We start from the raw sequence: 13,413 nt of genomic DNA, 5'->3' as shown, positions 1-13,413 counted from the left end.
CAAACTGGTCATTAGTCTGAAATTATTTTGGTGATAAGTCTCATTGAAAAACTGAATGTAAAAAGGAACTTACTAATTTGTGAGCAATGGCAAGGAAAGGGCAGTTTACAAAATGAAGTGATTAGCTTAGTTCGGTCCAAAAATTTCATATTTTTAATTTTGTGCCCTGGTTTGTTTTTACAGCTTATATGCAAGCCCCATGGAAATTAATTGCCTACATCAGACAAAACTTTTTTGGGAAATTCTATTTAGGCTATTATAAATTATCTTAGATTAGTCTGGAAAAGTATTTACTTTGAAAAGATGTTTTCAAATACTGGCGTGGTTTTTAATGTAACTGACTAATTTTTGGCTCTTTTCGGAAGTTTTAAGTGATACACATGGAAAGCACTAGCCAGAATTTGAAACTGCACTCAGTTGGAGTCCACTGAATATTGACCTGTTTTCCTTTGACAAAGAAAAATAGCTTATATATTTCTAATAAAAGTTAATAGCGTCTTGTTCCTCATGAACCAAACATGCAGGAGGGATAGTGCTTTCATAATAAAGATGTCGATATGACCCTCATTCCAGACGTGTGCTGTGTATCACGTCAACACTTGATAATGCTTTTTTCCAGAGGAAAATGAATAAGGAAGGCCATTTTTTTTTTTTAAAGATTTTATTTATTTATTCGACAGAGATAGAGACAGCCAGCGAGAGAGGGAACACAAGCAGGGGGAGTGGGAGAGGAAGAAGCAGGCTCATAGCGGAGGAGCCTGATGTGGGGCTCGATCCCGGAATGCCGGGATCACGCCCTGAGCCGAAGGCAGACGCTTAACCGCTGTGCCACCCAGGCGCCCCAGGAAAGCCATTTTTTAAAAAAAGCGTAGGTCATTTCAAAGATATGGAATAATAGGTCCTTTGTGAAGAACTGGCGGAAGGAGGATGTTGGAAGGACACTAAAGGGGAGAAGAGGTGAGCGTGCCCTGTGGCCAGCTCTGAGAACCAGGGGGAGGGCTTTGTACGTGCCCTGGATGCCTACACCACTCGTAAAGCTAGGTAGCCTCTTTATCATATTTTAGTTTGAAGAAAAAAAATTAACTGGGGGGGAGACATGCAACCCTTTAGAAAGATAGTGTATTTCAAATATTTGAAATAGGATGGTTTCAAGCTCTTTTCACTTTGTCATCTTCAAAGCTTTGAACAAACTCTCTTAAAATATAATTAGGCCAAGTTTTATGTTTACTGACTTTAGGTAATTATAATGTTAGAGTCTTAGATTTTAGATAAATAGCGTGAGCAGAGCAGTATCATGGTAACTTTCATATTTTCATGTGAATATATGAAGAGAATAGAGAAAGGACAAATGGGGTAGGAAATTGAGTCTTTAAATAAGCAAAAAATACTACCTTCTGCCTTTGTTGTTAGCCACATCCTTAGATTGAAGTGAAGAGTCTTGATTCATTAACAAGCTTTAACCCCAAACTTTTCCATTTTGTACCTTATGTGTATTTGGCATTTGATTCTTACAGTAAACGTACATAAGTAAATGCTAGGTGGAAAGGCTTACATTGCTCAAAGTCTATTCATAGAATATTGCCCTAAAGTCTCCTTATTTAGATATGGCTTCACTATGATATTTGCAGGGCTTAAATTACTAGTGTATACAAATATAAATTACTGATTTAAAAAAAATATGTTCGGGTGCCTGGGTGGCTCAGTTGGTTAAGTGTCTGCCTTCGATTTGGGTCTTGGTATCAGGGTCCTGAAATCAAGCCCCCCCCCCCCACTCATGCACATGTACTCTCTCTCAAAATCTTTTTAAAAAATTAAAAATAATTTAAAAAACATATAGGTCACGTGTAAAGGCGAGTGGATGTTTCCTTTTGAATACATTTTTCCAAACGAATGCTTAATGAAGCCTACCACTGAATATTCAGGTACTTTGATCTGGCTTAGTTTGGGGGATTATAAGACTGATGAAAATTAAAGGCACATTGCAGGCATACCGAAACCTTATTGTGGTAGTCGAGGCAGTAGAGTAGGGCAGTACAACTCACAGGTGTAATCAGTTTGAGGAGTAAACAAATTTCTAGTTTTCTCTCTTATCTGTTGATTCTTTTTCCTCTTTGAAGTATTCCAGACTTGCAAATGAAAGACTTAATATGCATGGAAAGTGTGTAAACAGCTTTAAACCATTGGACTTAGCCATTTTAGAACACAGACGTCTATTTTGTAGTTTACTAGGTCTTCTTCAGGAAATGTTTTGCTCTTTATAGCATTTGGCTAGTGGTTGGTTATATAAAGAGAAACTGGATATTAACTTTGAGTTCTCATTTTCAGAATCACATGTATGCTTACATTTCAGAAGAAAATTTCTCACTGTTAATTTACCTTGGTAGTATAGATTTTCTCTAATGTTTCCTTTACTATCATGTTTATTTTTAAAACAGAAAACTAGGGGTGCCTTAGTCGGTTGAGCCTCTGACTCTTGATATCCGCTTAGGTCGATCCCAGGACCCCTGAGATCCCCGTCTTAGGATCGACCCCTGTGTCGGGCTCCCCGCTCAGCTGGGAGTCTGCTTGTCCCTCTCCCTCTGCCTTCCCCCTTGCTAACACTGTCTCTGTCTCTCAAATAAATAAATAAATCTTAAAAAAAAAAATAAAACAGAAGACTGTTGTAGGTATTGCTGGTCTCATAACTAAAAGGGCCTCAACAAGTAAAAACGGGATACTTTTTAATTCACTTATTTTTTCTAATTGACTTCTTTTTTCAGTGAGTTTTCTGCCACTTATAGGCACACTTAATTAGCCTGCAGTTAAATTCTAGACATTTTACAGGATTAAACAATGGCAGTTTATTTAGTAGTAAACTGAAGTCTGATACATACACTTCACGTGTGGTGCATTTTTTTTTGCATTTGATTGAATTTTATTTGGCCTTTTCATCCCACAGTATAATTTTTACCTGTTTACCAGGTAAAAAGATATAGTATGCTTCTTCCTGATTAAGCACCTTGAGTTGCTTTATCTTACCATGCAAAGTTTAAGTGTCTGTTGTAGGAGCAAGTTAATTTTGTAGGTTTAATTGAGGTTTTAAGTTCTTTAGGATCCTGTGCTAAAATATAAGTAGCGGTTCTAATCATTTTTCTCATTTGTGCTTTTATAGCATTTAAAAGTGTAATACTTGGATTATCAGGTTCATCAATTTTTGACCACAAAAATCTCAGGGAGTTAGCTCCGAAGGCTGCAGACTCTGGTGGCCGTTTGAAAATAGGCTTTAGGGATGTGGAAAGGAAGCAGCTGAAATGGTAGTAAGGCATGTCTGAGTGACCAAGTCAGTTTTTAAAAAGAGAAAGAAAGAGAAAGCTCTACTGGTAGGCTTACGTCCACTGTCATGTCACAATTCAGATCTGTCAAAGGGAGGCCTCATGTTTTACTTGTAAGACCTAGTTGAACGAAACTGATCCTTGAAACCTACTTTTACAGTAAGATAAAGCTAAGTAAGTTTCTAATCTAGTTTTTTAATATTCTCGGCATCTTTGCAAGGCTTAAAAAGCAACTGATATGGTGCAGTCGATACCAAAAGCCATGAAAATGTCAATATAAAATCAATTTTGAGTAAAATGGGTGTCCAGATCTGAACTGATGCTGGAATGGCTGTATCAGGGTCCCTTCTTTTAGAGCTTACGTTTTAGTTTTGATAGATTTGTGGTGGACCTGGGAATCTGTAGCTTTTAAAAAAGATTTATTTAGAGAGAGAAAGAGAGAGTGACACGGGGGTTATGATCCCCTGACCCTGAGCTCAGGACCTGAGGTGAAATCAAGAGTCAGATGCCTAACGGACTGAGCCACCCTGGCGCGCTGGGAATCAGTGTTTTTAACAAACACGTTCAAATGCTAAGGCATGGCCTGGGGCAAGACCATGGGTCTAGAGCTGGAGTCAGAAAAGTGTTTCTGAAAAGGGCCAAGTAGTAGGAGTATGATATTTTAGACTTTGCATGCCAGCAGACAAAATCAAGACAATTACGTTGGCATTTATATAACAAGAGAAAACAAATTTCCGCAAGTTTTTTGTGGATGAAGTTCAAAATAGAATAATAAAAATTATATACAGTGTCTTGTAGTATATAGATGTACTAATGAGAAGAATGGGATTCTTTTGGAGATGAATAACATTTGCTTAATTGGGGTTCAGATTTTAATGCTCGTTATCATCAAAATAAGGTGCAAATGTTCATTAATGCTGATCTGTAGTAAGATTTTATATATTTCATCCATAAAAAAAATGTCTTTTCAAACAGATAGGTACTGCCAAATGAGCATATGGTGTTTTTTAAAAATTTTTAAAGATTTCATTTATTTATTTGAGAGAGAGCAAGTGAGAGCACCAGCTGGAGGGGGGGCGGGCAGAGAGAGAAGCAGACTCCCTGCTGAGCAGGGAGCCCCACTCCGGGCTGGATCGAAGGACCCTGGGATCATGAGCTGAAGGCAGACGATTCACTGACTGAGCCACCCAGGCACCCCTGAGCATATGATTTTAATTGAGCATAGTCATTGCTTGGAAGACATTTATAGAATTCTCTTACATTCTTCTCGATGTTTGCCTCTTGGCATGTTATTTACATTGTAAATTACCCATTTCCAGTTGATGGTTAGGTGGAAGCTGCTCATTTTACTGTTAAGTGCATTTTAAAATATGAAAATATCCTTTGTACTTGCATTGGGGTCTGAAAGATGCTGCAGGAACTATAGTGTGATTTTGGAAAAATACATGCAAATTTGTGTGCGGATGGACGTCTCACTTCTTGGTTTAACTTTTGACAGCGAAGAAACCAGATAAAATAGTTTGACATTGCTTATGATTGAAATAATGCCAATTGTTGAAATGAATTACCACAGTATAAGTTGTGCAAAACTGTTCTGCCTTTTAATTTGGGGTTAAATTCCTTAAGATATATAATCAGGTCTTCCCTAAAGCTAATTTCCAAAGGCATTCATGGTCTGCATTAGTGATTGAAGGTCGTTCTTATTTGGAAAAATTCAGTTTCATCCATTAGTTCCAAAAATCTCAGTAAAAATTTACCTCTGCTAAACGCTTGAACTGCATCATAGGACTGATCAGCACATTCAGCTTCTGTTTTTTACCAAAATTCATGGAACTGATGACAGATAAATCCATGGGAAGCAAATTAAATTTATTATTGACACTTCTGGTTCAAAAACACGATAGACCCATCTACTTCTCACAAATACCGAATCACGCAGTCCGTGATCATTTTTATAGTCTAAATTTGTCTTTTTTGTGCCGCACACATACTTTTACTGCCATCGGTTGTAACACACCCTGGCATATTATAACTTAGGTTAGCCTGCTCTAGAGTTTCCTCAGCGTCTTTGAAAGTGTTCTCATCTGCAGTTCTCCCACACACACTGTTGAGACAGGCTGCTTCAGTCCCTTCGGACTTGGCGCCGATTCCCGGAGGAAACAACCACAGAGCAGTAAATGGTAGTCCTTGCTTGGCCAGCAAACGTGAACCGCTTGGAAACTGACTTCAGTTTCAGTCTCTTTCCATCTTTTACCTTTGCAAAGAAATCCTGCTGTGATTAAATTATGTGATTTTTTTTTTTTTTCCTGTCACTTTCCTGGGAGTTGGGATTATTTTGAAGAGTGTGTAGTCTGGTAATGTGGACGTACATTGTGTTCTCTTAGCGTAGCCACGGTGTCACTGCATAATAAACAGTGCTTTTCCATCAAATTTGGTGTATCAAAATTACCCACATTCCATTGTGCCTCAAAAGCGGGACATTGAAAGCCCTCTTCTGCTTTTTGTTTTGATGGATATGCACTAGTAAAAAAAAAAAAAAAAAAAAAAAAAAAAATTCACGCTGTGGCACTCTCGGTGACATTTGAGCCGTTTCGGGCTGTAATTGCATCAGGGCATCGTGTCGTGCAAAGTGAAGTGAGCTGCTCACACAGCGTGTGTCGTGACCGCTCGTGGCTGCTGTGGGATGGAGCAGCCCTAGTCAGCGCGTGAACAAATGAGCGAGGTCGTGTTCCGAGAGAGGTTTATTTATGGACACTGATATCTGAATTTCATATCATTTTCAGATGTCATGAAGTATTCTTTTGATTCTTTTCCCTCCCCAGCCATTTAGAAATGGGCCACACAGAAACAAGCAGTGGGCTGGATTTGGCCTGCGGGTCATAGTTGAAGGATCCCTGCTCTAGAATATAGTTACCTAAGAAGAATATTCGAGTAGCTCTCAACCAGGCTTTCCTTCTGCCACAGTAGCACTACCACTGCTGTACTTGCATAGATTTTTCCTATAGTTCTGCAAGGAGGATCATTTTTAAAGTTCCTGTTAACACATTGCCAAGTTGCCTTATCTAGAATATGCATGCCTTGCTTTTTAAAAATCTGTATTGAAGTCCAGCTTAAATTCCATATCCTTTTAAAGTTGTAGATTCTAAATGCTGTCCTTTATTCATTTTAGCTATGCAGAAGAGAATATTGAATAAATTTGTCACTTGTTCAGTAACTGGGCAAATAAACTGCCAAGCGTTCCATACCGTGACTACACATTTGTTTAATAAAAATTACGTTCGCATTTGTGTTCTCAGCTCCTCTGTCACCTTTAAACTCAGTGTCTCTGACTTATTTTGTCACAAGCAAAGAAAGAACCTTTATAACACATGATTCCTGTGAAGGGGGGGGGGCATTGAGGCCATTCCTACTTTAGACGCAACTTACAAAATGCAGTTTGTAGAACTAATAGGATTTTTTAATTCACCGGGATACTGGAGCTTATTACCTCTCTGATCATTTCGTTCTTGAGGTAACTTAAGCTCAGTGGTACTGTCTTGTGTCTAGAAGCCAGGCCCACTGGCTGCTATGCTGTACTTAGACAGGTATGACCGTATTCTGAACAGAGGAAAAAAGAACTAAGGGCTGACATGAAACATCTCACGTTTTAAAAGTCGTAAGTGTGACTTACTGCTTTTCTTTTCAGTTTTATGAAAATTTCTCTCTGGTAACATAAAACAGACTGAGGAAGGTTATAATAGAGCCTCAAGTCATAACCAACAAAAAGCGAGTGTTAGACCCATGACATTTCTTGCCTGATACCTGGAATTATTTACTTCTGTATTAGCCTAGAGACTAGGCAACAACATAACTTGAATAATGAGTCACAACAAAAGTAGACTTAAGATTAATAGACGCAGAGATATAGGGAAAGGAGAACTTAAATCACTTGTACAAACTGAAATTGTTGCGTCGAGCAGAACTTCAGTAATTATCCATGGAACCACAAAACTTCCTCATTTTATTGACGGTTAAACTGAGGCCTGGAGAAGTTTAGAAACTTGCCAGGTCAGTGTTAGAAAAAGGACTAAAATCCACATCTTTTCCTTAACGTTAATAGTAGACAACTAGAGGACTTTTTGATTATTTCTGAAACTGTTAGGAAAAAATATGTGAGGGAAATTTCTCCCTGGTAATTCATACTTCATTCACCACTTTTGGGGAGGAGAGAGGAGGCCACCAGGTGCTGGGCGCTGAACAGGGTATAAATTTGCCTAGGAGCAGTAAAGCACGAACAGAAGGTGACCTTCAGAAGCTCTTGGGCTTACTGAGAACAGAGACTCCAGTATTCATTTTCCATGTCCTTCATGATTAGATTGCAAACAACACACCTTTTATATTTTTTAATTTGGGATTCTTTTTGAGACTGTAAAAAGACAGGTTTTCTCTCTCTCTCTCTCTTTTTTTCCCAGTAACACCCTCTAAAGCTACTGTGGGAAATTTCTCCTATGAAAATATTCGTCCTTTTATAGCACACACGTGTTTGCACATGCACACGGCCCCTGTGTGCATGGGTTTAAAATTGCTTGTTTCACAGCAGCTTAATCTGGGGGGGGGGGCTAACCTCTTAACAGAAGGAGGTTTAGTTTACAGCCATGCACATTAAAAGGTACTAAAGCCGTTCTTGTGTCCCACTCTCGGTTTTCTAACTAATGGAAGGATCAGTAGTATCACTTAAAGGTCTAAAATGGTGAATTAACACAATTTTTTATGTCTGGGGAGTTATTTTAACAATACTGTATTTTTCATAGGAGTAATATGTTCAAGTATTTCCACTCCTTGAATAGATACTGGCTGAGTGATAGTGGAGAAGGCAAAGCGTAGTCACAGTATAATCAGTTGGTAGTAGGGCACCTTATTTGGGACTTTAAATACTAGAGAGAACCCACGTGGTCAAATGTGTGGAAGTGAATTATAAATATTTTGTACAGTGTCAAGTGCACAAAGAACTGTGTAAGTTACACTGATGGAACTTCCTTTGGTCGAAGTTGAAATTTAACAACAGGAGCGCATACATATTTCTCTAATTATTATCATTTGATTTGGGTGAGATTATGAATTCCTAGTAAACAGATTGGCCTATAGTAATTTGAACCTAAAAGATCTCAGATCCACTCTTAGGGAATGTTAAATCAGGACACATCAGGGAAAAGAACTTCAGCTTTTTTTATATTTATACTACCAAGAGAAGAACAAATAGGAACAATTTTCTTTTCCTTCTTTCTTCTTGAAAAGAGAATATAGTCACTCATTGAGCTACAAAGTTATCTTTTCCGTATTTAAATAGAATAGTTAAAGCGTACATAATACCGTCCCATTCTTATAAATTCTTGAGTCCACATTTGTTAATGGAATTACGAATTTTTTGGATTTCAGAAAGATAATACAGTGCATGTCCTGTTTATTATGTAAAATCCATAGTTGTGCAGCAGAACATTGGAATAGTTTTATCAGGTGGGAGAAATAAAGACTAACGAACCTAACATCAAGTCAGGTCAAGTTCTGCTCCCAGTTGAGTGTTAGAGCCAAGCTTACCAAAACACTTGTGGATAAGGGGTTGTAATTTCTTTGTAACCTTCACTTTGTGATCTACTACTTTAATTTAGCATTTAATGGTGTACATATTTCACATGTGGCAATTATATCAAAATAATTATTATTCGATGACATATAATGTTATTATATTAGTATACCAAAATTTATTAAATCATTCCCCTAATGATAAGTGGAAAAATGGACTTCCAAATCTGACTATCGTAGGTAGCACTGAGTAAAATATGTTTTTGTTTTAACATTTTGTTTATGTTGAATAAATTCCTTAGAATGGGTAAAAGTTCATTCAAAGTTTTCACCCATATTACTCATAACTTTCTAAAAAGTTTGATTTTGCAAGGTCACTAGAATGAGTATACCAGCTTCTCTATACCCTCAGAGACAATGGGTTGGTTATAAGCATTTATTTTTTTTAAGGGGGAAGGGGGAGCGTGCTGCTTTAGACAGTGCGCCCATGTTAAAGTGACTTTAACTTTCATTTATTTGGCCAGTAGTTAAGATAAACAGCAGTACTGATTGAAATACATTTTTGCGTAGTTGAACTTTTATTGTCAATTTGGGTATGGAACCTGTCATTTTCTGTGCTGCACAGAGAGCCCCTTGCTCTGGGGTGAGAAGTGAGAAGCAGCAGGGGGATCACAGTGTGGAGCCAGAGTTTGCACCTTACTTTATTACAGACACATCTGCAAAACACATCTTCTCTGATCTCAGCTTCGTGTATTTTCATCATCATTTCACACTGTTGGGGGGGAGAGAGTCAGTAGAACCTTTGTGGCAGTGAGTCGTAAGCATCTTAAACATGTTTAACCTCTTTGCCTTAGCAATTCTTTAGAGATCGGTCAGGGCATAATTTAAGAGCACATATAGCTGTACTCAGAGCTGTTTATCACAGCGTTATTTATTTTTAAAATATTTAAAATGTTTATTAAAAAATTCAAATATTCAACATTAGATCAGCAGTTTCATTTAACTTTTTACATAATAAATACTAGGAATTATTTTGACCATTAAATTTACTTAAGTTATTTAAGTGAGAAAATCAGGACACAGACTTGTCTGTATTATTTCAACAATGTTAAATACACAGAAAGTGATTGGAGAAAGAGGTCCTCAAATGTTAATTGTGATCCTCCCTGAGTGGTGGGGGTGATGGCTATTGCCTCTTTCCTCCTCTGTTCCTTTTACTAGCTATCAGTTTCCACAGTGAATTTATATTAAATCTAAAATCAAGGAAAAAGCCAAATAAATGCAATATATAACACTACCAGTAAAAAAACCACCTTTTTTAGAGATTTGCTAAATTTCATTCAAGTTATCTGACATTACGTAAGTATTTAATATACACATTACTGGAAGAATAACAGTTTTGTTAGTCAGACTCATATAAACAGTGACTATCTCTTATCATATTTATCCAAGAGACTCTACTTCAGTCTAACGGAGTCATTGTTATTTGTTTGAATTTTACTTTTTAAATACTTTTGGGTTGTACAGACAGTCCCGTAAGTAAATATTGGGATTTGTAGATGAAGCCCAGATTCCCTTTGGCCTGTATATCTCGGTCAAAACACAAAAATATTAATTTTTTCATCAAAATTCATGGTATACTGCAAAAAATATCCATCCAAGTTTACCCAGATAATCTCTTCATTAATCCAAAATGTATTCCTTAAAAATTTTTCCCATCTACTAAAAATCATCTTTAGATGCTATGAATACTCTACAAGGTCCAGAAAAATGTAAAATTGTCTATCATTGCTTACAGTCACGAGGAAATCAGCTGGCGCTCCCCACAGGCACACCCATTCGTATTTCTCCATGAAGACACGTGAAGGCAGCCAGGCTCCAAGTGTGTCCCACAGATCTCTGGGGGGTCCCAGACACCCTGTAAAGGGAGTCTTCAAGTCAGCACCCTTCATAATGATACCAAGCTGTTACTTCCCTTCCTCCCTGTGTTCACGCTGGCCCCGAGGGTGCAGAGAGAGCAGCAGGGGCTGTGAACAGCCAGCCCCGGAGCACAGGTCCAGGCATTGGCCCCACACAGAGTTGTATCCTTCATCGCCATGCAGTTGTGGTTGTCATTTCACACGCACACCCCACTGTCACTTAAGATGATCCCTAATTAAGCATTGAAAATTTTTAATTGTTTTCCATCTTGACCTTTGAGTCCACATGTCTTTCCTGTTCTGTGTGCTGGGCTGGGAGGCCCACGGAAACACCCTGCCGCGTACTGACTCAGGATGAAAAGCGCTTTAGCAGCTGGTTGGATTGTGAGCTGAACTAACCGTATTTTTCACAGAACACCGTTTTACTCGAGAAACCAACCAGCTTATTCAGACGTGGGCATTGGACAGACTTTATTTAGAAAAGAAGTGAAGTTAGCCAGCCAGTCACTTCAGGGAAAATACGGGAGAGTATTTGTTGCCATTGATAAAGCTTGAGCTTTGAAGTGAAAATCAAAATGTTAGGAAATCTTGTGATGGCCCACCACTGTGAGCTCGTCAGCTTCCCAGTTCTTAAGACTTCCCTGAGAGGTGAAAGAGACACTCATGACTGTGATTTTCTTAATATGGTGTAATGAAACATGCCAGCATTCGGAAGATCTCATTACTTGGTCACCTGCCACGTTCCTGTGACCGGTGCCTGGTGGTACAAAACAGTGGTTGGGGACAAGATCCATTCTAAGTCCAGGGAAAGCCAGTGAACTTCAGTGTAACAAAGTATAAAAAGTTCATTGGTAGGCTTTCTATGACACAGTGAACTAATTTTTTTAAAACTACCACTTGTCAAGTTTTGGTATAGTAGCAAAATATCTGCAGTTATCTGAAAATATTTTGTTAAACTGCTCCCTTTCCAACAACAGTTTTGTAAAAGGCCAGATTTTCTGTATGTGCTCAGCCAGGACAATCTATAGTAGCAGTTCAAATGAGAGGCCAGTGAGTATCTCACGGTCTTTTATTGAGCTATATATACTAAAATGTGTTAACATGTAATGGGTTTATTATTGGTATTTTTAAATGAATGTTTAAATAAAATATTTTTTAATTTTCTCAGTTTTACTTTCTCATATGGTAAGCATTAATAACTATAACCCACATAAGCAAGATCTGTTTGGCATCCTCAAGAATCTTAAGATGTGTGAAGGGATTCTGAGACCAAAACAAATTGAGAATTTCTGCAAGGTCTGTAACCCAGTGTGGTCCTGGAGGTCACCTGTGCTGCAGAAACTACTGGTCAGTTACCCCCCCACCCCCCGCCCCAGATCAGAACCTACAGTCAACGAAGATCTTCAGGTGATCTCCCCTATCCATTAGAGAAGCACTGACTTCAGGAAGTTACGCAAGCAGCCACGGGCAGGGGAGTGCTGTGCCACGGTAGTAGAAATCCAGCAGGAACGTGAAAACACAGAGAAAGAGCCCTTCTTGCCCCAAAGGGCTCCCCTCTTCTCTGTCCTCTGTTCAAGTATTTCCTCTTAGGAGTATATTCTAGATATTCGAAATTGGCTGGAGGTTTAATAGAAATCTGGGCTTAGAGAGAGTACCCTGGTCACTCAGGAAAAGACCTAACGGAGACATGAAGCCTGCGGCATTACTCAAAACCTTCTGGAGCAAAGCATGTCTGTCTAGGCAAGTGCCTGGTACTGAAAGATTTTACAGTGTCCTCGCCTCATCTCTGCTTTGCTCTTGGCACTAACGATAACCACCACTGGTATAAACTTAAGGTAGAAAAATGTAGACAGAAAGAATCCCCCTTAAATTGTATGTTTCTCTCAAAAGCAATTTTCACCTTTTCATTACATCTTCCCTTTGGATACCTAGATCGTTCTGTCACTAAGCGTCTGTGTGATCCTGTCCACGCAGACGGCCACTGGGCACCGCCTGTGGAAAGCATTTGTGAAATGACCAGCCCGTAGCGCGGGCAGAGGCAGACACCGTGTACGTTCTTAGTGGGGTTAGTTGTTCAGTCTGAAGTTTGTGACTAAACAAACTGTGTTTAGATTAAGTGCACAAGCAGACAGTTCAATGTAAACTGTTGTAACAGAATCTTCAGTTTCTAAGCCCTAATAACTCTTTATTTTCTTCTTGTTTTAGGGTGAATCTGTAAAATATTTCCTGGATAACTTGGATAAACTTGGAGAAGCAGTAAGTTTTTGTTTATGTTTGTTGCCATTTGAAAGCAGTAGCCAGGATATTAGTGGGGAGGTTTAGCAAAATTATGTATTAAGCTGTTTGCTTCTTCCTTTTTCCCAGTGGCAGTATTCCGACTCTTGCTGCTGCATTTTGTTCTCCCTCTGTGATCAGATCTCTGCCATTTCCCTGAGGAGTGCCTCGCCCACTGGTTCATGTGAAACTGTTTAGAGAAAGAAGTTTATGTTTGAAGATGAGATTGCACATTAGCTGTTCTACTTCAGGGTCTTTTGTGTGCGTGTGTGTGTGTGTGTGTGTGTGTGTGTTGGGTTTCAACAGAACACAGTGGGTTGATTGGTTTCAAAATCTTTTAGCAAACAGTA

At 38.7% G+C, this 13,413-nt stretch overlaps 1 protein-coding gene across 1 annotated transcript in view; it reads left to right on the top strand.

Moving 5' to 3' along the window:
• GNA13 (G protein subunit alpha 13) overlaps positions 1–13,413 on the top strand; it is a 38,856-nt gene that overhangs the window by 16,609 nt on the left and 8,834 nt on the right. Inside the window, exon 3 of the mRNA XM_040640357.1 lies at positions 12,995–13,045. Within this exon, the coding sequence (XP_040496291.1) occupies positions 12,995–13,045 (51 nt within the window). The remainder of the gene's footprint in view (positions 1–12,994; positions 13,046–13,413) is intronic.

This window comes from Ursus maritimus, unplaced genomic scaffold (assembly GCF_017311325.1).
Source record: "Ursus maritimus isolate PB19 unplaced genomic scaffold, ASM1731132v1 scaffold_24, whole genome shotgun sequence".
Lineage (NCBI taxonomy): Eukaryota > Metazoa > Chordata > Mammalia > Carnivora > Ursidae > Ursus > Ursus maritimus.
Note: the sequence above shows the minus strand (reverse complement) of the source record. Positions and strands in the feature narration are given on the sequence as shown.